Below are 21,172 nucleotides of genomic sequence, written 5' to 3'. Positions count from 1 at the left end.
CAGGCTCCATGCAGGGAGCCTGATGTGGGACTCTATCCGGGAACTCCAGGATCACGCCCTGACCCAAAGGCAGATGCCACCGGGGCATCCCGCTTTTTCTAGATATCTTAATGGTTTTTAAATTCTACTGTGTTTTGTCTTCAGTATTGCAGATGCTTTTTACTAGATATGGAATTCTGGGTTCACAGATTTTTTTTTTCAGTCCTTTAAGGATTTCACTCCATTGTCTTCCTGCTTTTGTTTCTGACAAAAAAGCAACCAGAGTCTATATTTTATTTGTTCTAATATGTTCCCCAAAATTTGGGGAAAATTTGTCGGTAACTTTTTCAAATATTTTTCTTCATTTTCTCTCCAAGAGGAATCACACATAGTATATTTAATTACACACATACTAATCACACACATATTAGGTAGTTCAATATGGTCTCACAGATCATGGAGGTTTTGTTCAGTTTTTTTTTTCCCCTCCCCAATTTCTCTGTTCACCAAAATGTGTAATTTTTACTTATCTGTTTTCAAATTTCTTGGCTCTTCTGCCATCTGTAAGCTGCTGAACTTTTCATCCAGTGCATTTTAATTTTTTTCTTGCAGTTTATGGTTCATAGCAAAATTGAGGTAAAGGTACAGAGATTTCCCACACAAACCCTTCCGCCACCCATACGCAGCCTCTATTATCAGCATCCCCCACAGAGAGGGACCTTTATTAAAATTGATAAACCTTCATGGATACATCATAGCCATTCAAAGTGCATATTTTACATAGGGTTCACTCTTGGTGTTGTACATTCTGTGTGTTTGGGTTTAATGCATTTTTTTCATTTCTAAGTTTGTACTTTGTATTCTAGAATTTGCATTTAATTCATTTTATATTTTCCTGCTGAGATTTTCCATCTGCATGTTCAATATGATATTTTCTTTTTTGACCCCCGGATATACAGTCAACCTTTGAACAACAAGGGTTTAAACCATGTGGGTCCACTTATACACAGATTTTTATAGTACTGTAAATGTATTTTGCTTATGATTTTCTGAACATTTACTTTAGATCATTTTAAGAATACAGTATATAATAGATATAACATATAAAATATGTGCTAATTGTTGTTATTGGTAAGGCTTCCAGTCAGTAGTGGGCGATTAGTAGTTTTAGAGGAGTCAAAAGTTATATGTACATTTCAACTCTGCAGGGGAGTTGGTGCCCTAACCCCTGCATTGTTCAAGCTCTAACTAGTTCTAAAGCTCTAAAGTTCTTGTCTCTTAACATGTAGGTCATTTCAGGGTTGGTGTATATTGACTACTTTTTCCCTTGATTATGGGTCTCATTTCCCTTTAAATGGCCAGTAATTTTTGAATATATATACTGGATATTATCATTACTATGTTTATGAGAATGCAAATTTTGTAGCATTTCTTTAGACATTTCTTGAGTCTCGTTCAGATAGTCGTTCAGTTACTGGCAGGTTATTTTCCTTCCCAGTCTTGTTTTTAAGCTTTCTCAGAGGAAAGGGGGAGAATAGGCTTCATTTCTAAGGCATGGAATTTCTGATATTTCAGAAATCTTCCCCTTCTTGCTTGTCAGAACTCCTTTGTCTCTGAATGACTGCCAAGGTCATAGCTTCCTAGGTATTGTTTATTGCCAGGTTTTGTGAAGTCTCTCCCTGTCTGTGTACAGCTTATATTTAACCAATGACTTGAGATTCCTCCAGGGATTTCTTTTTTTTTCCCCCCTCCAGGGATTTCCATGTGGAAAAGGATGCTCCTTTTCTGCACAGCTCTTTTCCTACCAATAACCCTGCCCCACAGACTCCGGCCACATCTACATCCCGGAATTTTAGTCTCTGATTCCCTATCTCCGTGAGACCACTGAACCTTACTTGGGTTCTATCTCCCTTACCTCCTAGCCAGAAAGTAAAGACAATCATGGGCCTCACCATGTGTGTTTTTACTCTCTTAGGGATTACATTATTGAACTACTTTTTGGCTAATGTATGAAAATAACTGCCTCAAATAATTTGTCTAGTGTAATAATTACCTAGGTTGGGAAGGCTAATCTGCTATTATCATGGTTGGAAACAAAAGTTTACTTGCCTCAAAAGACAACTGAATATAAAACAACCATTTTTTTTTTTAATTACAAAAGGAATGGTTAGCCTTCTTTATTCTTTGTTTTGCTTTCTTTTCTTCTTCTTTTTTTGTAAAAAATATGGATCTTGAATAATTTGCAGCTTTTTGTCAAGAGACCTCACTCATAAAAATGGCACTTAGATAACCATCCACAAAGATTGGCTTTTGTAGAGCTTGCATTCTTTTTTTTTTTAATTTATTTTTTATTGGTGTTCAATTTACTAACACACAGAATAACCCCCAGTGCCCGTCACCCATTCACTCCCACCCCCCGCCCTCCTCCTAGAGCTTGCATTCTTATAAGAGCAACAGTCCTAGTACTTTATCATATATATCATATATATTACAATATGTATTATGATAGAAGTATGTAAATGTTTTTAGTTGTAGCATAAAGGAGGTAAGACTTTTGGGGGAATATGACCAGGGAAATTTGAAGTGACCATCCAAAAAGTGGCCATACTAGCTGGAGGACCAATGTATATGAAGGAGTCCTGAGATGTGAGTGTCCTCTCTGAATCTTATATTATCCCATGATTCTCCCTTATAGAAGTGTTCAAGTCATCCAAAAGGAATTATATGTTCAAGGTAATAGTAATTTCCTTTGTACCAAGCTAAAAGGATGTTTAAGATCCTTGTAGAAAGTATTTAAATGATACAGAAGAAATCCTTGCTTTGACATTACCGTATACATCTTCTAAAAAGATAGTCTTTCAGTAGACCGCCTGGGGTTATATCCCAGTGTTAACCCGCGGATGAGTTAATCTCTCTGAATTTGTCAGTCTAATGAAGGATGATAATACCTCCTTAATAGAGCTTCTGTGAGTTTTAAATGTGTTAACACACATGAACTTGGAGCCATGCCTTATGTATGTGTTCATCATTATTAGAACATTTAGGTATACCAAGGTTGTGGGTCAGTAATTGTGGCAAGCCTACAATAAGCTTTGAATCTCAAAGAGGAGTACTAAGTTGCAGGTTTTCTAAGCACCAAGCGGTCCATGCTCACCAGCATGGTGATGCACATAAGCAAAACCATTTGAAAAAGTAGTTTAGCAAAATCATAGTACAGTTTTTCAAGTTCTGTATTTGAGCAGACGTTGGGTGTAAGTCAAACCAAACAAGTCAGTCTCCATGAATTTTGGACAGTGGACCATTTTCATAATAATGAGATACAGTTAAAACAACAACCCAGGGATTTGGGATTACCCAAATCCTGGCCAGATGAGCTCCCTCACCCTACACGTTTTCTGGGGCGATCTTTACACAGAAGCAAAGCCCTTGTTACTAGTTTGGACTTCGGTCCCAAATACCCACCACATAAACCTTGAGGCACACAGGTTAAATCTCAGTGATCCCAGTAGATAACAGCAGTAGAAACTCTTAGGAGTCATACCACGGAAGCATGAACAACCCTTTGCTGATAACACCCTTTTTCTCTCTCTGCAAGAGAGATGGAAGTATCAGTGGAGAGAACTAAAGGCCTATCTATTAAACTCTTAATGTTAATAAGAAATAACAAAAGCAAGGTAACATTGACCTCTCAAGGAGGTGAAGCTCAGTTCCTCTGATCCCACTCCCCTCCCAGTCTTTACCAGGCCCCTCCCTCCAGCAGGTGGACTGGTGCTGTGTGTGAGTCAGATTCTAGGGCTTTGGGGCCTTAGTCCTGTGGGTGGAACTTTTAAAGTGGTTTAAAAAAAAAAAGAAATCACAGTCTCTGGAAGAGTGAAGCCAGTTCTCTTTAAATAGGTCTCATCCAACATGGATTTGTTTGGAACCCCTTCTTTAGGGGCTGTCCTACCTGAGAAAGCTTGTGAGTGGGAATCCCAGAATTGGGAATTACTGTCTAGTAAGGCGCTTCTACTTGTTACTAGTGGTCCTGATCTTTCCTGTCGTCTGAGTGGCTCAAGTCAAGATTTGGTATTTGCAAAGAACAGCAAGAATAGAGTGTTTGGCTGCCTTGATTCCAGGGCATCTGGCTACCCAAACATGTAATAGACTGTTCGATAGCACCATCCTAGCTCATTAGTTTCCACTGGAGTCTGGGGACAAAAATATCAGTAGCTTCCTTTGTTCTCTCTGTATACCTTCATTAGGGGACCCCTCCAGGAGGTCACCTGGTCAGATAGACGCTGTGGGCTATAGCAGAGTGGCCATCAAGGAGAAGTCAAACTTGTTACTGGAATTCAACCGCAAATAGCCAAATTATGTACAGACAGCGATATTAAAATTCCTAAAATGTCAAGAATTGCTTATAATTCTGAATCCATTTTTCTGAAAGAGAACACTTTGATAAATGGTAGTTAAATCCCAGACTGGTACACACAATCTTAAATAATCCTTAAAATAGCTCTGTTATTATAATAGTGCCACTTTAGTTATCTCATTTTGTAACTCTAGCTTATTTTGATGAAAGAATTCATGTTGAATTCTACTTTAAAATGCCTAAGACTTATTTCCCACGAAGCTATAGGATGGGGAGTGGGCCAGATGATATGCTAGTCTAGTCTCAAGGAAGTGATTCATGGTTCTATGAATGGAAGACCCCACTTGCCTACCCAGTCCTCCTTTCTGAAATGTAAGGGGCACTCATGACTCACCCTTCCTCCCAACACACACACCAGCTTCCTGTTAGAGCCTTTTGGAAACAGGAATCCTAGAATTAATGAATTTCTGGCTCCCATTTTTATAAATGGTGGGGAAATGGGCAATTTCTGTTCTCCCTGCAGTAGATAAGATTTGTTTCTTGCCTCTCAGGTTAAATCTGTAAGTTCATTTTCTCCTTATAAATGTTTATACACATACAGTGGTTTGGTTCTTTTACATTATGTACCTAGGTGCTTAATAGGTTAAATAGGTGATTGTAGGCTGACACAGTAACCCAAATATTGCGAAACACTCACTTTACCTTGGGTTAGTTTACATTTTGATCCTATACTTGCTGAAAGTGTGTAATTTCTAAATGTATTCCATCATCAACAGAAAACTGAAGATTTTCAGTTCTTTTCATACAAGTAGGCATATGTGTCATTGTCTCTAACAACCAACCAAGTTGTTCCTTGTAAGGAGACAGAGAAAAGGAAAAAAAAAAAAGAAAAGAGACCCTTGTTGTAGATGTGTTTTGGTGAATTCATAAATCATTCTGCTGCTCACAGAAAAGCCAAGCAGGATAAAAAGGTGTCCCAAGTTATTCTCACATGTTCTCTCTCTCACGCTCTCACTGTTACTTAGAGTAAGCAATGAGAAGACATTGGTGCTTTTAGCCATTCTTTAGTGTTCCGTGGTCTCAGGATTTCCAACACAAAAGGTCTGAAATATGAAGCCTTTAGTCTTTAGCACAGTCCTGGCATCCAGTAAATGTATACTGCAGATATGATGAGGAAACGCCATGACTCTGAGCATGAGGTACCTAAAAATACTCTAACCACAAAGTACATTTAATAACTTAATATTTGCAGCAAGCCAAACAGCTTAATGCATACTGACCTTGATCCAGGTTGCAAAATGTCCTTTTTAAAATTTCTTGGCAAGGTGTGAAGAGTGAGAAGGCAAAAAGGTTCTAGAAGATAAAGTCATAGAAGATGGATTTGCTTGATAGCATAAATCATTTTTAGGAATATGTTGTCTGTGTTCCGTATGTGTCAACATCAACCAAGACACATGTCCTTCTGTGGGTCTCATTTTTCAACTTAATGTATTTTGGAGATGACATGGACTTGTATTGCTGACCCAGAACAATACTCAGCAGAAAAATCTATGTTTCAAATATTTTAAATAGGGCTAGGTCATGAGTATGGAAACAGTTGGGAACAACCACAGCATAAAAGCAAAACCTCTAGCATGGATATGCTATGTTCACCCCTGTACTGTTTTAATTACAGGGAAGGCCTCAAATTCCATTGGAGACTCCAACTTACAATGGGCAGCCATGGCATTGCCAGCATTCTTTTCTCTTGTAATTGGGTTTGCTTTTGGAGCCTTATACTGGAAGGTAAGGGTTAATATATATATGATTAAAAAACTGCCATTTCCTAAGAAAAGATCCTACCTTAACTTAGCCTCACCAAACTCTAAATCTTAATGTTTTCCCGTTATTCCTTATGCTTAGGAGACAACCCCTCTAACTGAAAATGCACACTTAAGAAATGGGAACTGGTTTTAATTGCCTGAACTAAATATAAAAAGGAAGAAATCTACTGCAAGTCATATGATGTGCTTCAAGCCAAATAAAATGCCATTTGTATTATCTGCTATTTTGGATTTCTGTTCTTGTGTTCTCTTCTTACAGAGACCTGGCTAAAATTTTAAAATGTGCTAAATCATTGAGAGTCAACTTTTTGAAATGTCTTTTGAATTCGATTACTATTTAAATCTATCAGTTTCTTTATTACTTTTTCGTCTCCAACACCCTAAAAATGTTGAGTCGATAATACAGTGCATTTTTCATATTCTTTTTATTGCAAAAGTATTTTACATGCTGGAAACAAAACCTGATATTGGAGGGAGTTATTGACATAAAATATAAAAGTATAAAATATCAAGATCTTAAATATTATACCATTCATTGATATTCTTACAATATATATCCTTGTTCTTTTCCCAGAAGAAACAACCAAATCTCACAAGGACAGTTGAAAATATACAGATTAATGAAGAGGATAATGAAATAAGGTATTCTGTTTTGCTAAATATGTGCTTAAGTCAGCTTGACATCTCCATTTCCCATACCATGCACATGCTTACACATCTTTAAGGAGTTGTTTGCTCTCTGTGGCAGCTCCCAACATATATCAATGGTCTTTATCCACATTTGCTACCTCTCCACTTACCTGGAAAATACCTTCACAGTGATGTCTTCATGACCCATCTTATCAGTAATGGTCACCTCAGCTCCATTTTTTATAAGCAGCAGAATCTTGCTTAGACTCCCAGTCACAGAGCTCTGAAGGCCCATCTGCATATTCTTCACTTCCATGCTACCAGCAGGACATACTGATTCCTCCTCTCTGTGTCTTTCACCTCTTTGGCAATTGTTACCATCTTCAACCGTATCTTTATAATGTCTTGGCTGAGCTGCCACAGAATCTTGCTCTTCCTTCACCCTTCTGAACCATACCCTTGCCCCATTCTTCCCTAAACCCCAGTTCATAAGGTTAGTTCCTAGTCAGGATACTTGCAGTGACTTTCTCTCACATCCTTGGTATATTTGACTTCATGCTAGTGTTCAGAGCCCTTAACTTTTCTCAGCCTATCTAGTATTTTCTCAAAAGCCAAACACAAAATTACCATTCCACCTACTGTAGCTGACACTGATCACGCCTTACCCTACCCCATGCTGCCACAGTACTAATATGTTGATTTACCTCCAGTTATAGTTTTCATTTGGCATGTTACTTTCTCTTCTATTATGCCTTTAAATATATACTATGTGTGTGTGTATATTATATATATATATATATATATATATATATATATATATATATATAAGTACAGGTAGGCATTTTTAGTATGTGTATAGGCATATGTAGAGAGAATTTTTACACTATATTGAGGCAGATATAAAGTCCTTTATTCTCTTTAGTATTGCTTATGAAGGTAAACTTTCTACTCAATTTTGCCATCTTTTGTATTTATAGAAAAACTACCTTTTATAAGGCCCAGATCACGGTGTGGTGTCTAGGCTTTGTACAGAATCTCTGTCCAAAAGCAAATAAGCATTTTTCTTGTTGTTTTTCAGTATGTTGCAAGAGAAAGAGAGGGAGTTTCAAGAGGTGTAATTGTGGCTTCTATCAACACTGTTACTTTTGTACCTTGGTAAGTTTTTAGAATTCAAGCTGAAAGATTCAACAAGAACTGTACAGTGTCTTAGATGCCAAAAATTAATTAATTAATTAATTAATTACTTTATTTTATTTTATTTAGTCATGAGAGACACACAGAGAGAGGTAGAGACATAGACAGAGGGAGAAGCAGCCTCCCTGCAGGGAGCCTCGATCCCCGGACATCAGGATCATGACCTGAGCCAAAGGCAGATGCTCAACCACTTAGCCACCCAGGCATCCCAGGTGCCAAAATTTAAAAACAAAATTTATTAAGCCAATGGTTAAATTGATATCAGTAGGTTAACTGAAGCTGTTACAGTAAATTAGACATGCACAGTTCAGTTATGTATGTGCTTACATTTTGAGAGGCAAGCAGTGAGCAGTAGTCCTGATTAGTGGATTCATCTTGTATGGGAAGTATACAAAAAAATTAATAGTGGAGTGTTTATTGTTTTGAGGCCAGAAAAAAAATTAGACCAAGGGAATAGAACAAACTAGGGACTAAAATGAAATAATAGAGGAAGAATAAATACAATCAATTTCAATTAGGTGTGACTCCTATAAAATAATAGAAAGTGATCAAAGTATCTTCTAAATCAGGAGAAGAAAGGTGTCAAGGTAAAGTGCCACCCGCCACATGGCTGGTGGTAATTTGTGCCTCATCGCAAGCCAAAGCCTAGGACACAGTAAATGTAAACCAGAAACAGATACCTATTGTGATAGTGTGTGTCTTTGGAGGGCTTGTGAGAGAAAGGAGAGGGAGGAACTATGGCCAGGAGACACTGATGCTCCTCTTTCCTCTCCTGTCTACTCCCTCAGGCTGAGCTGTGGGCCCCAGATTAGCAGGTGGGGGAGGAGTTGGGGCAGGCCCCAGAATAGCTCTAACTTGACCCAGCATCAGCTCCTGCTCTTCTCATTTCCACTTCTGCTGCTAACTGGCTGCCAGTTTTGTCATGGCCATGGGATCTCAAGCACATTTATTGCAGAACACACAAAAAAAAGTCCTCTCATCTCCCTAGGTCTTCAGCTCTTTCCCTGCACTTCCTCCTAGTCACAAGATCATTTACTCTCCAGAGTTATGAGGTATATGGTCTGTGGTGAGCTTTGCCTTTTCTTTATAGGTCACTATCCTGTCAGCTTCATTTTTGTCCCAGATTTAGAAATTTAGCTCCAGATTGGAACTTCCCCAGGGAAGCTGGGTCAGAGAATTTTAGACTCCTCCAGGAGCTCACTTTGATAGTTGGAAAACATTTTTCAACAGCCCCAAGTAACATAATATAATAATTATGTCACATATTTTTCTAATACTTTAACCTTGCTATTACCAGGACTTCATTTGGGCCTTTAATCGGGCCCTTGATCACTATATCCAAAGCATAAATAGCTCTTTTTTTCCTGCTCACTATCTCACCTTCTCTCTAAGCTCATGTTATCTGTCAAATAATGTTAACAAATAGACCTTTCACTCGATACTTTTTATTTTCTGGAGCAATACTCTGCAAGCTGAAATCATAGGTTTCTAGGAAAAATAGTTTCTCTGCCATTCAACCCCAGCATGAGCCTCACTGTTGCTTCTAAGCCATTTCAGCTCCCTTAAGCTAGACATCCACAAACCACATTTTACATGGTTAATCGAGTCGTCAAGTCTCAAGTAATGTCCTCTGTTTGGTTTTGGATTGTATCGCTGGGATGCTGTTTTGGCACACAGGTCTTTAATCATGTGGTTTTTAATTCTGCATTTGTCCTGTGACATTTGCAAAATGGATTATGATGGGAAAACCCAAGGCACCTGTTTAAGAAAAAAAACTGCATTTTTAAGCAACCATAGTCAAGCAACTTATAACTTAGTTATATGTAGTTGGGCAGCAGTCAGGGACCTGTCTGGTTCTTGCTCTTTCTCCTTCACGAGCAACTCACTTGTTGCCTATGTGTTGTAGACTCTTGCTAAATGTTTGTTGAATGAGCAACAGAGTGAATAAACCCTGAATGAAAGTTAACCACTCGCAAGGAAGACAGTCCTTCTGAAACAGGTTTTTTTTTTGTTTGTTTACAAGATGAAAAAGTTCTAGATAACCTGCTGTAATGCAGAATGTAAAATATTATGCCCATAGTTAACAATGCTGTATTGTGCACTTAAACATGTGGAAAGAGGGTACATCTTACATTAAGAGTTCTTACCTCAGGGATCCCTGGGTGGCGCAGCGGTTTGGCGCCTGCCTTTGGCCCAGGGCGCGATCCTGGAGACCCGGGATCGAATCCCACGTCGGGCTCCCGGTGCATGGAGCCTGCTTCTCCCTCTGCCTGTGTCTCTGCCTCTCTCTCTCTCTCTGTGACTATCATAAATAAAAAAAAAAAAAAAAAAAAAAAAGAGTTCTTACCTCAATAAAATAATTTTTAAAAATCTTTAAGAAAGTGAAGTAGGGTTTACTTTTAGTGTAGTATATGTGTAATTTGCTGATCTGAGGCAATAGCAAGGGGAAATACAGTCATGGGAAATGACTGTTTTTCTTAAAATGTGAAATATTTCTCCTGTACAATGAATCATCAAACTAGGTTTTAAAAGAAGTTCTGGATTGTTTAGAAATAAACTCCTCACACATTGAGTAGTAGTGTGAAATGAATAAGGAATCTACGGTGGCATTCTCCTTCATAAAGTACCTTATTCATCATGTCTGCAAAGCTCTCAAGACTCCACACAGATACCACCACTTCCAAAAGGATGACTTCTTAAATTTTGGTCCCTCTAATTACATTTCATGTTATATTTCATATGACATGTAATACACATTAATAGGACTTCACAGTTACTTTTATAGACATTTTGTGTCCTCTGCTGAACCATAAGTTCTTACAGGACAGGATTTGTTTCTGAATTTCTTTTTTGGAATCCCACTAAACTATATAGCTAATACTATGTGCATGCAAGTGATGAATGAATATTTGCTGGAAAAAAATGAAGAGGATGAGAATCTCCTCTGAGAATTGCAATAATGTGAGAATAGAAATTGTGAAAATGTAAAATAGACAAAAATAGACATGGAAAGTATAGGAAAAAGGAAGACAAAAGAGCCAGCTTGTCATCATGAATCTATAGACCCCAAAGTCAAAATGTATAGGTGTCATTTGTAATCATTTACTGAGTACTCATTTGTGTAGAGTAAAGCCTTTTCTTGTCCCTATACCAGCAGATGTTTAAAATCTTCCCAGAAACTTGAAGTATAATTTGTGGAGAGGATTGTGGTGAAAGAGGAGGTTTTGGAGAACAGAATATGATGTGGTATGAGAAGAAATTTGCCAAGAAATAAAACAGTACTAAAAAGTCCCAAGATGGAAACATAATGGGCAATTGTTATTATATGTTTAAAAAATTATATCTAATTTGGGTTATAGCCATTTTCTTGGTTAATAAGGAAGGGGAAAGTACAGGGAATGATGCAGCTTTGTGGCAACAATTACTCCCTAAAGTGGAAGTTTCACCAACTAAAACAAATTAGGACAAATATTGGAATACTAGAATAAAAAATGGAGTAGTTCTTCAAATAAAAATAACCTATAATTGGAAAATTAAGAGGAGGAAGGTTTGATACTTTAAAAACAAAGAAAATAGAAGGATTATAAGGTAATGAGCTAGAAACAAAGAAACTGGCTCTAAGACAAAATATACTAAAGTTGTGTTTATTTGACACCAAACATGAAAATATCTACACAAAAAATTTAATCCAACAAGCTGATGCCAAATATACATAGGTGACATCCCACAAGAATTTTTCATATATTAGCTTGTGTGTAGCAGTTTGAGAAGAAAGAAAAGAATATAGGAAAATTGTGCTCTTTGTTCATTTCCCACAAATGATTCCAACACACTCTACTAAGTACATTGTTGGATGCAGAGCTTAATATAACCTAGTTGTGTCCTCAGATTGCTTATAGCCTACCAAAGGAAGTAAGACATATGAATATAACCTATTTTTAAAAGGAAACTAGGGATCCCTGGGTGGCGCAGCGGTTTGGCGCCTGCCTTTGGCCCAGGGCGCGATCCTGGAGACCCGGGATCGAATCCCACGTTGGGCTCCCGGTGCATGGAGCCTGCTTCTCCCTCTGCCTGTGTCTCTGCCTCTCTCTCTCTCTCTCTCTCTCTCTGTGACTATCATAAATAAATAAATAAATAAAAAATAAAAGGAAACTAGAAGTTTATGAAGTTAAAAAAGCAATAAAAAGAGCTTACAAGGAAAATGCAAAGAGATCGAAGGTAAGATCACTGCATAAGGTTGTACAGGATATGTCCTCAGCATAGGTGTGGTATGGATGGACCTCTTTGAACTGTACCATGTGCACCCGTATACAGTTGCCTTATCGGAAGGGAGAGAGAAATCAGCAATAGGAGAAAGGCTTCATCTCGTAGGTGATGGTGGTGGCATTTATACCGAGCTTGATCTTGGATGATTGATAAAATTTTAATAGCAATAGGGAAGGGGTGATCCAGATACTGCAAATGCCATAAACTGAGTCAGGGAAGCCAGAAGTGCAGGGAGTGTGTTCAAGAGTTCATTTGTACAGTTGGACTCCAGGGGAAGGCCACACAATGAGAAGTTAAAGGGCTGAGAAAAAAGAGTGTGGGCATAGGTTTGAAATATTCCAAGTACAGGACGTGGACCGTATTGAGTAATGGAAGGAGTTGTTGGAGGGCTTAGAAAAGATATGAGTGGGACGCCTCGGTGGCTCAGTGGTTGAGCATCTGCCTTTGGCTCAGGGCATGATCCCAGGATCTGGGATCGAGTCCCACATCAGGCTCCTTGTATGGAGCCTGCTTCTCTCTCTGCCTAGGTCTCTGTCTCTCTTTCTCTCTCTGTCTCTCATGAATGAATGAATGAATGAATGAATGAATGAATGAATGAATGAATAAATAAATAAATAAAACCTTAAAAAAAATGTGAGTGATACAATAAAAGCTGTAATGAGATCTTGGTGCAGCCAGACCAGATGGGTGGGGAGCAGTGAACCGGAGTCAGAGAGTCCACCAGATATTCTTCCACACAGATGAGAGACTGATGACCTGAATCAGGATGAGGGCCATGGAAATAAGAATGCATGAACGACTTTGGAGATATGCAGTAAAAGAATCCATATATTCTAATTACTGGGAGGATGTGAAGCTTGACATCACAAGTAGTACTCAAGGATGATTTAGAACCTATAGGACTAACGAGGTGACAATACCATTAAAAGAAAATGAGCTGTTAGTAAATACCAGTGGCCAGATATGTTAGACTGGAAATTCAAAGAACAGTCATGGTTGAAAATAATAGATTTGGGAAATGGGAGTCAGCTACAAAGAATTTTAATTGAGGCCTCAGGAGAAGGACTGCATTACCACTGAGAAGGCCCAGTTTGGCTGACAGTAAGAAGTAGTATGAATTGGTAGACACTAGGACAGCAGTGTTTAGTGACACACCCCAGCATGGTAAGTGTTGAAAGTAATTCTTATTACAACTAGGCTGGTGGAGAGATTCATAAAAGAAATACAACCTAGACATTTCCTGCAGATGTGAGCTAAGAGATAATAGATCCTAGAGTTGGAACATGGATGACCTTGAGACAAGTTTGGCCATTTAGCACATACAGGACTTGGCAAGATCTGTGACTCTATTGGATATTTCCTAAGAATTTCTGGAGCTTCAGAGGATTTGTCTTTGAGTTCCTTCTGTATATACATTATAATACAGAGGATAAGAAGGGATTAGACTTGAGTCCAGGCCTTGGCTCTGGAAGCCAAGCTGTATGTTCTTGGATGAGTCAGTTGTCTTTTAACTCCTGGTTTTTCAAAGATAGTAAGGGGAATAATACAACTTACTCTGCCCATTTCATGAGATTGCTAGGATCCAGGGTATCATTATAAAAATTGTAGTTTTTGTTCTATGGGAACACAGTTGTGAAATCTTCAAGTTTATTTTCTTTGCTAAGAGACCTGGGGACAAAACTAGAAATAGATTTCCAATCTTGCTTCTCTACTTAAGTTTAGAATTTTAAGCTATTCCTAACTTTTTAAAAAATATATCCTTTTGCTTTTTTAATCAAGCTTTATTTTAAAACATCTGCTATATATTTTGGATTTATGAAGTTTTCTTAATGTTTCTTATTTTTTTTCTCAGGATTTAATTCTCCTTTCCCAGATGCAGGTTCTATAGTTTCTAGAGTTCTCTGCTTGGTAAATTGTCATATAACATGGTTTTTAGCATATTCATTTACAGAGACTGGAAAAAATACTGCACTTCTTACCACTTGTACTATGGAATTGTATACAATTTATATTTAACCTTTGCACTGATCTCAAATATTTAAAAAGCAAGATTCTGGAATTGATAGATAATGACAAGGAGAAAGTATTGAGTAGGGAAGAAACAGTAATAGATATATTTATTTAGGGATTGTGACTGAAAAAAACAGTTAAGGAAGTACAGATACTTGACTCAAAAGTTGAAAATCTCAAAGCTGAGTCCAAAGGTCAGTGGATTAACACCAGCTCTGAAGAACTGAAACAATGTCAGGCTTTCACGTTTCAACAAGTATAAGCTGTGGTAGGCCAAATGAACCTCCCCAGAGGCTTTGTTAGGATGTGGTGCCAGGATTTGTCTTTTTTTTTTTTTTCTTGGCTGGCAGCATTGAAAGAGATCTTGCTGCTCCTATTCCTGTTAGGAAAAGCAATGGCTTGAACCTAGCTAGGCAGTCAAGACACTGGCATTGCTCAGTGGCCAGAAGGCTATTTGTTGATGGTCTCCGATCCACTTCACTGGATACCTCCTTCATGCTACCCTATTTCTCTCTAGACACTGCCTTTGTCTTGTAAAAACCTCTCCCCTTACCTACTACCTTTTCATAGCCTGGTTAGAGAAATTCAGGGCTACAAAATAACCCTCTTACCACAAATGGAAACCATCTGTGGTATGCAAACGGGTGTGAAAGCCACCAGGTGTTCCTTCATCCATCCTTATGTTCAAGGAATATTTACTGAGTATGTCCTTTGTGTCAGGCACCGTTCTAGGTTTTTTGGAGTACAGCAGCAAAAAAGATAGACAAATGGAGCACCTGGGTGGCTCAGTTGGTTAAGTGTCTGCCTTTGGCTCAGGTCGTGATCCCAGGGTCCTGGGATGGAGCTCCGTGTAGGGCTCCCTGCTCAGCAAGGAGTCTGCTTCGCCCCTCTCCCTTTCCCCCTCCTCCTGCTTACTCTCTCTCACTCTCTCTTTCAAATAAATAAAATCTTGAAGAAAAAAAAAAAAAAGACAAAGTTCTGTGTCCTCATGAAGCTTACATTCGAATGGGAGGAGAAAACCAAACAGTAAGATCATTTCAGATAATGTTAAGTGTTACCAGGAAGATCACAGAGTGACTAGTCATTGCATCTAGGAAAAGATTTGTCAAGTTCTTTCGGCTGTGTAAGTGAAGCATTTATTTTATCTATTACTCAATCTGTAGTTCTATGAATTCAGCTATTGAGAATGAAAAGGCAGATACACTCTAACCTCTCTCTTTTCTTTCCTCTCTAGGCGGGTAACAGTTCATGTTTGCTTCATAAATGAAGCAGCTTTAAACAAATTCATATTCTGTCTGGAGTGCAGACTGCATTTTTATCTGTTCTTGCTACCCATGACTCTATATGGATGATTCACAAATTGGAACAAAGTGTTTTACTGTGAAACTGGCACTGAATTAATCATCTATAAAGAAGAACTTGCATGGAGCAGGACTCTATTTTAAGGACCTGGGGGACTTGTGGTCTCATTTAGAACTTGCAACCGATGTTGGGAGAGAAAGCACGCGTCCCAGACTGCATGCACCATTTTGTATGCCTCCAGAAGTGTCTAATTGCTGAAAAGCCACATAGCTTTATTTTCAGTTACAACCTGCAGTTCATAGTTATCTTGGTCTCTGCAAGTAGATTTCATCCTGAATAGTGGAGAGGTAATAATTTTTCTTAAAGGGATCTGGAAAAACATTTAAAAACAAATGATAGCATCAACAACTCTACATGTAGAAAGCAGTGGAAACAAAATGATTAGAGTAGGCAGCATGTCAGCCTTGTAGATGCTAATGGTCTGGGTCTGATCTCAGTCTCTTCTCAACATAAACCTACATCCCACTAGACAAATGGACATGGTTAGCTGGATCTATCCATGCCTGGGAGCCAGTACTGAATTAGAACAGTGATGCCATCAACAAAATAAAAAAATAAAAAAAATAAACACCTACTGAATGGGAGAAAGTAATTGCAAATCATACATCTGAAAAGGGGCTAATACCTAAAATCTACAAAGAACTCCTACAACTCAATAGCAAGAAAATCTAATTTAAAAATGGGAAGAAGATCTGAATAGACATTTTTCCAAAGAAGACCTACATATGGCCAACAGATAAATGAAAAGATACTCAACATCAGTCACCAGAGCAAATCAAAACCACAATGAGATATCCCCTCATACCTTCAGAATGGCTATTATCAAAAAGATGAAAATTATTAGGATGTGGAGAGAGGGGAACCCTTGTGCACTATTGGTGGGAATGTATATTGATGCAGTCACTATGAAAAATTTTGAGTTTCCTCAAAAAATTTAAAATAGAATTGCTGTATTATCTAGCAATTCCCCTCCTGGGTATTTATCCAAGGAAAATGAAATCAACACTTAATTCTAAAAGATAAATAAACCCCTATGTTCCTTGCATTATTATTTACAATAACCAAGATAAGGAAACAATGTAAGTCCACCAATGGATGCATGGATAAAGATGTGATGTGTGTACACAGGATTATCGTTCAGCTCTAAAGATGAAATCTTACAATTTGTGACAACATGGATGGACCTTGAGGGCATTATGCTAAGTGAAGTAAGTCAGAACAACAGATATTATATGATCTCACTTATATGTGAAATCTAGAAAAAAAAGTAAATTAAAAATACCGAGCTCATAGATACAAAGGACAGATTGGTAGTTACAAGAGATGGGGTGGGGGAAGAAATGAATGAACTGGGGTTTTTGTTTTTAGTTTAAGTTGAAGAAAAACATTAAAAAAAAAAAAAAAACCTACCACTCCCCCTAAAAAACATCGATGCCTATGGAGAGAGGAGACTTTCTAAAAGACAGCTTGAAGAAGCTATGAACAATGAACAGCAGGACATTCACTGAGGAACACATTCGGCACCCTTTCCCCCTACCTCTAGAAGAGTGTAGAAATTGTGCTTGCAAAATATATTATGAAATGTTTATATTCTGAAACTATTACAGAGTTATGTAAAGGGACTTCAGAAGAATTGCAGAATGTATGAAGGTCCCATTTTCAATTTACACCATGAGAGAAAGTAAAAATTATATTTAGTATCTCAGATTAGAAAACCATATCCACATGGTATCATGGGTATTGAAAACTAGGCTACTTGGCTTTTATAAGAAGGCAAGGAATCAGGCAACTTTAGTTATTTCTTGTATAATCACCATTATCAGTTTAAAGGATCCATTTATTTAAAATTAGGCACTGTATATTCATTAATGTTTATGAATTAAAAATAGCGAGCTTTATGTAGTTATGCATGTCAGTTTGCTATTTAAAATGTGTGACAGTGTTTGTCATATTGAGAGTGACTTGGTAAGAATTCCCAAGATGGACATCATGCTTATAAAACTAAAACTTAAGACAGTATGTGAATTTCCAGTACCAATTTTTTTATAGTCAAAGGAACATCTGACTAAAGTGATTTCTTGTGGTTTATTATGAAGACTCTTTTAATAGATCATGAACATACACATTAAGGAATCCAGAGTTTTCTGTCATAACTTCATTCTTGTGATATTATTGTCACGTTCTACCCTCGATGACCATTTTCAGTGTAGTGATACAAAAGGGCATGAAAAGCTGTGAGCTTTCCTTTGATTTCAAAAGTACAAGAATTTCTGGCCAAGTTGGATTTTAGATCATATTCAAAGCAGATCCAGATACAACTCCAGTGAAGTGGCCTTTGCTCTTTCTTGTACCAAAGAGCCCAGAGGATTTCTCTGAGCCCTTCCTTCTCTAAAGTGCTGGGGTTCCTCATGAGATAGTCATTTCTCAAAGATACAACCCAGGTGCTTTGGGAAGCTGCATTGACTTATTCAGGCCCTTAACCATCCCCTGGTACAATCGATTAGTAATAAAACCAGAGATCAGTTTAATTGCTGAAAGGACCTGTCTCGGTGTGTGACATAGATTGTTTTGAGGAAAATAGATATAAATTAGTATGAGCTACGTGTGTAGGTCAGACGTAGGTTGGGAAGATTGATACTGCTCTATGTAATGGTTTGATTTATCTCACCAGTGGTTTTGATTTCCTTCGGGAGGAGAAAATGCTATTTAATGAGCTTGAGAGTACATAAATGCACTTTTGTTCTCAAAGCTAGGAGCTGGGTTTTACCACTCAAGGGCATGGTCCTAATCAATAGACTTAAATAAACAAATTCATCAAGTTATAAAATATGGCATGGTTAAGCGAGGGGCAATATATTGTGCCTAATTAAATGTATTGGCTCATTGAGAGTTATGTGAATTACCAATTTTTTAAGACACTAAAGTTCGATAAAATACATGAACAGTAGAAAAAGGCTGAACGTTATTTTGGATGCTTGCTGCTTGGGAATTGTCATATCTGCTCTGAGATAAATATATATATATATATATATATATATCTTTATTTTATCCATTACGTGTACTGAATATACTTCAGACATCATGGAAAATTCACAACTGATATTATAAACCATGAAATCACCTTTTAAATTGGTATCATGTATCTGATAGTTATCTTCTGTTAACATTTCAGAATTGCCTTTTAAAATGATCTCAGAAGTCTGCAGATTCTAAATTTTACTAAAAGCTTTGCACTTCTTTCTTTGGTAGAACACAAGCCTATAAAGAAACTGGTTCTCTGGTTCTATGATAAATGGTGCCTGCTCAGTGATATTGGAGTGTTGCTGGATTTTGTATAATGATCTTACGTGCTTACCACACTGCCACTTTTTAATAAGTCAGACAAATTCATTTTTTTCAATATAACAGAATAAGTCCCCTATTCTCTTAAAAGAATTATGTGAAGATGAAAATGTATGAGAAAGTATCATGTTTATAAGGCTTACTAAAGGTGTTTGCTTTTAGTAAGAATTAAACACATTTAATTGAGTATTAAAGTAGTTTGGGGGAAATTCTGGGCATATCTTAGGTATCTTAATTCAATTGAAGTTTGAAATTAACGGAAAATTCCATTCAGAATTCATGGATATCTCTTACTGTTTTTCTGCAGCTCGGTTTTGGTTTCAAAATGTAATTCCAATATGAGACATTTAGCCATTCTCACCTATTCGTTAAGAAATATTTTTCAAAAAGACAGTTTGGCATAGTGAGATGGATGTGGGGGATATTGTCAGAAGCCTCCACTCTGCTGTTAAATGATATTGGTAAGTCACCTCTTTGGATCTAGGTTTTTTATTTATCTATATGGTGAAGTTGGAGGTCACACCTCGGGTGTGAAACCTATTGATATATGACTGACAAAGACAATAAAATAGATCTGAAATTACTCCACATAAAATATTCTACTCTGATTTCTGTGAATAAGCAATTTGAACATAAAAAGTCATTGCTGTTCTTGTTTGTAATGTAAATAGGATCCATTAGTAAAAGTAAAATTCAATCTCATGTAGGGTGAATTGGATAACCATTTACACAAGAGATGGCTTTTTCCTTTGCTTAAGTAAACATTTTTGGATCACCTCTGAAGAATGAAAACCATGAGTACATTTTAGGAAAAGATACTATAAGATATGTGTAAAATTTGGGAATGCACCAAATTAAGCATTTAAATGCTTTTATTAAAAAAAAATAATAATAAAATAAATAAATAAATGCTTTTATTTTATTAAAAGCTTAGAGCACAAAATGTAAGATGTTCAAAGTTTTTGAGTGCCAAAAGATAATTTGTAATCCATTTGGAAAGGGGTCATCCATAAATTACATTTTAAAATTAGAAAGTGGGATAAGAATTTTAATTAAGCCAGCTTGTCTTTGAAACAGTATTATTTTGTAAAAAAAAAAAAAAAATTTCAGATTGAAACTAGTAATTTATGGTGTTTGATAACACACTTTCTGGTATTGTTGCTTCTATTAACAGGTCTGGAAATGCCTTTGTTACAGGTAAAATAATGGTACTTTCATTTCCTAACAAGATGTTTTAGAAGCAATTTCTATTAAAGTGGATATTCATAATCCTAAAATGTTTCCTAAGCATTGTAAATTTATAACTGCCATCTCCACTACATCCTTATGTTATTTTTAAAAATAAAATTAAGATAATTCTTTAAGCTAAAAAACATAGTATTTTCAATTACTTGATTTCTCAACTGTAAGACTCAAAATTTTTCAATAAAAATATCCTATATTCTAAGGATTAATGTGTGATTATAGTGTCCACTTGTCACTATTTTTTAAATTGATGGACTTGAAAAGTATTCATTTAGATGGATGCATAGATATATTGCTAGTTCAGTCATAGATTGGAGTTTGCATATTGTAATGTAAATGTATGTCAACACTATTCTAGTTTATTATGACTGAAGTGTAATTAAATAAAAAAGGTTGTAAAATGTGATGTGTATGTGTATATACTATATGTGTACTTTTTAAACTAGGTATATGTCCTGACCCTTTTTTATACAGGTTTGAATTTGAAATTACATTATATATACATATACTTTATTGTTCTAAATAAAGAATTTTATGCACTCTCATAAGTTTGACCTGTCGATATCTCAAGCTTATCACATAGATTTAAAGCATGGTTGAGGGAGCACCTGGGTGGCGTAGTCAGTTGGACATCCAACTCTTCATTTTGGCTCAGGTTGTGATATCAGGGTTGTGACACTAATCCCAAGTGGGGCTCAGCACTCAGTATGGAGTCTGAGATTTTCTCTCCTTTTCCCCTCCCCGTCCTGTTCACACTCTCTAAAATAAGTAAATCTTTAAAAAATGGTTGAGCATTTATTAAACTAATATCAAATTTTTCTACAGAAACTCATTAACCTAGATTTTGTCATATGGAGATGAAATGAATCATTTTTACTCAATATTTACTGGTTACTAGAATCTTTGATTACCTGGCCTGTTAACATTGTTTGATCTCAAAAGGTTTCTAGTGAGGAGACGATATGAAAAC

General features: G+C 36.9%; 1 protein-coding gene across 6 annotated transcripts in view; it reads left to right on the top strand.

The window, feature by feature from the left end:
- KITLG (KIT ligand) overlaps positions 1-20,750 on the top strand; it is an 85,526-nt gene extending 64,776 nt beyond the window's left edge. For 4 of the 6 annotated variants that reach the window (XM_025439001.3, XM_025439000.3, XM_049093885.1 and 1 more), the window contains 4 exons: positions 6,006-6,115; positions 6,728-6,795; positions 7,862-7,938; positions 15,488-20,750. In XM_025439001.3, the coding sequence (XP_025294786.1) occupies positions 6,006-6,115; positions 6,728-6,795; positions 7,862-7,901 (218 nt within the window). In that variant the 3' untranslated portion in view covers positions 7,902-7,938; positions 15,488-20,750. Of the gene's footprint in view, positions 1-6,005; positions 6,116-6,727; positions 6,796-7,861; positions 7,939-8,046; positions 11,931-15,487 lie in introns of those variants that run through there. The other 2 variants (XM_049093886.1, XM_049093884.1) reach the window with 1 other exon arrangement.
- The last annotated feature ends 422 nt before the right edge of the window (positions 20,751-21,172 follow it).

This window comes from Canis lupus, chromosome 15, assembly GCF_003254725.2.
Source record: "Canis lupus dingo isolate Sandy chromosome 15, ASM325472v2, whole genome shotgun sequence".
Classification (NCBI taxonomy): domain Eukaryota; kingdom Metazoa; phylum Chordata; class Mammalia; order Carnivora; family Canidae; genus Canis; species Canis lupus.
The sequence above is the reverse complement of the archived record's forward strand: the minus strand, read 5'-3'. Positions and strand labels throughout refer to the sequence as shown.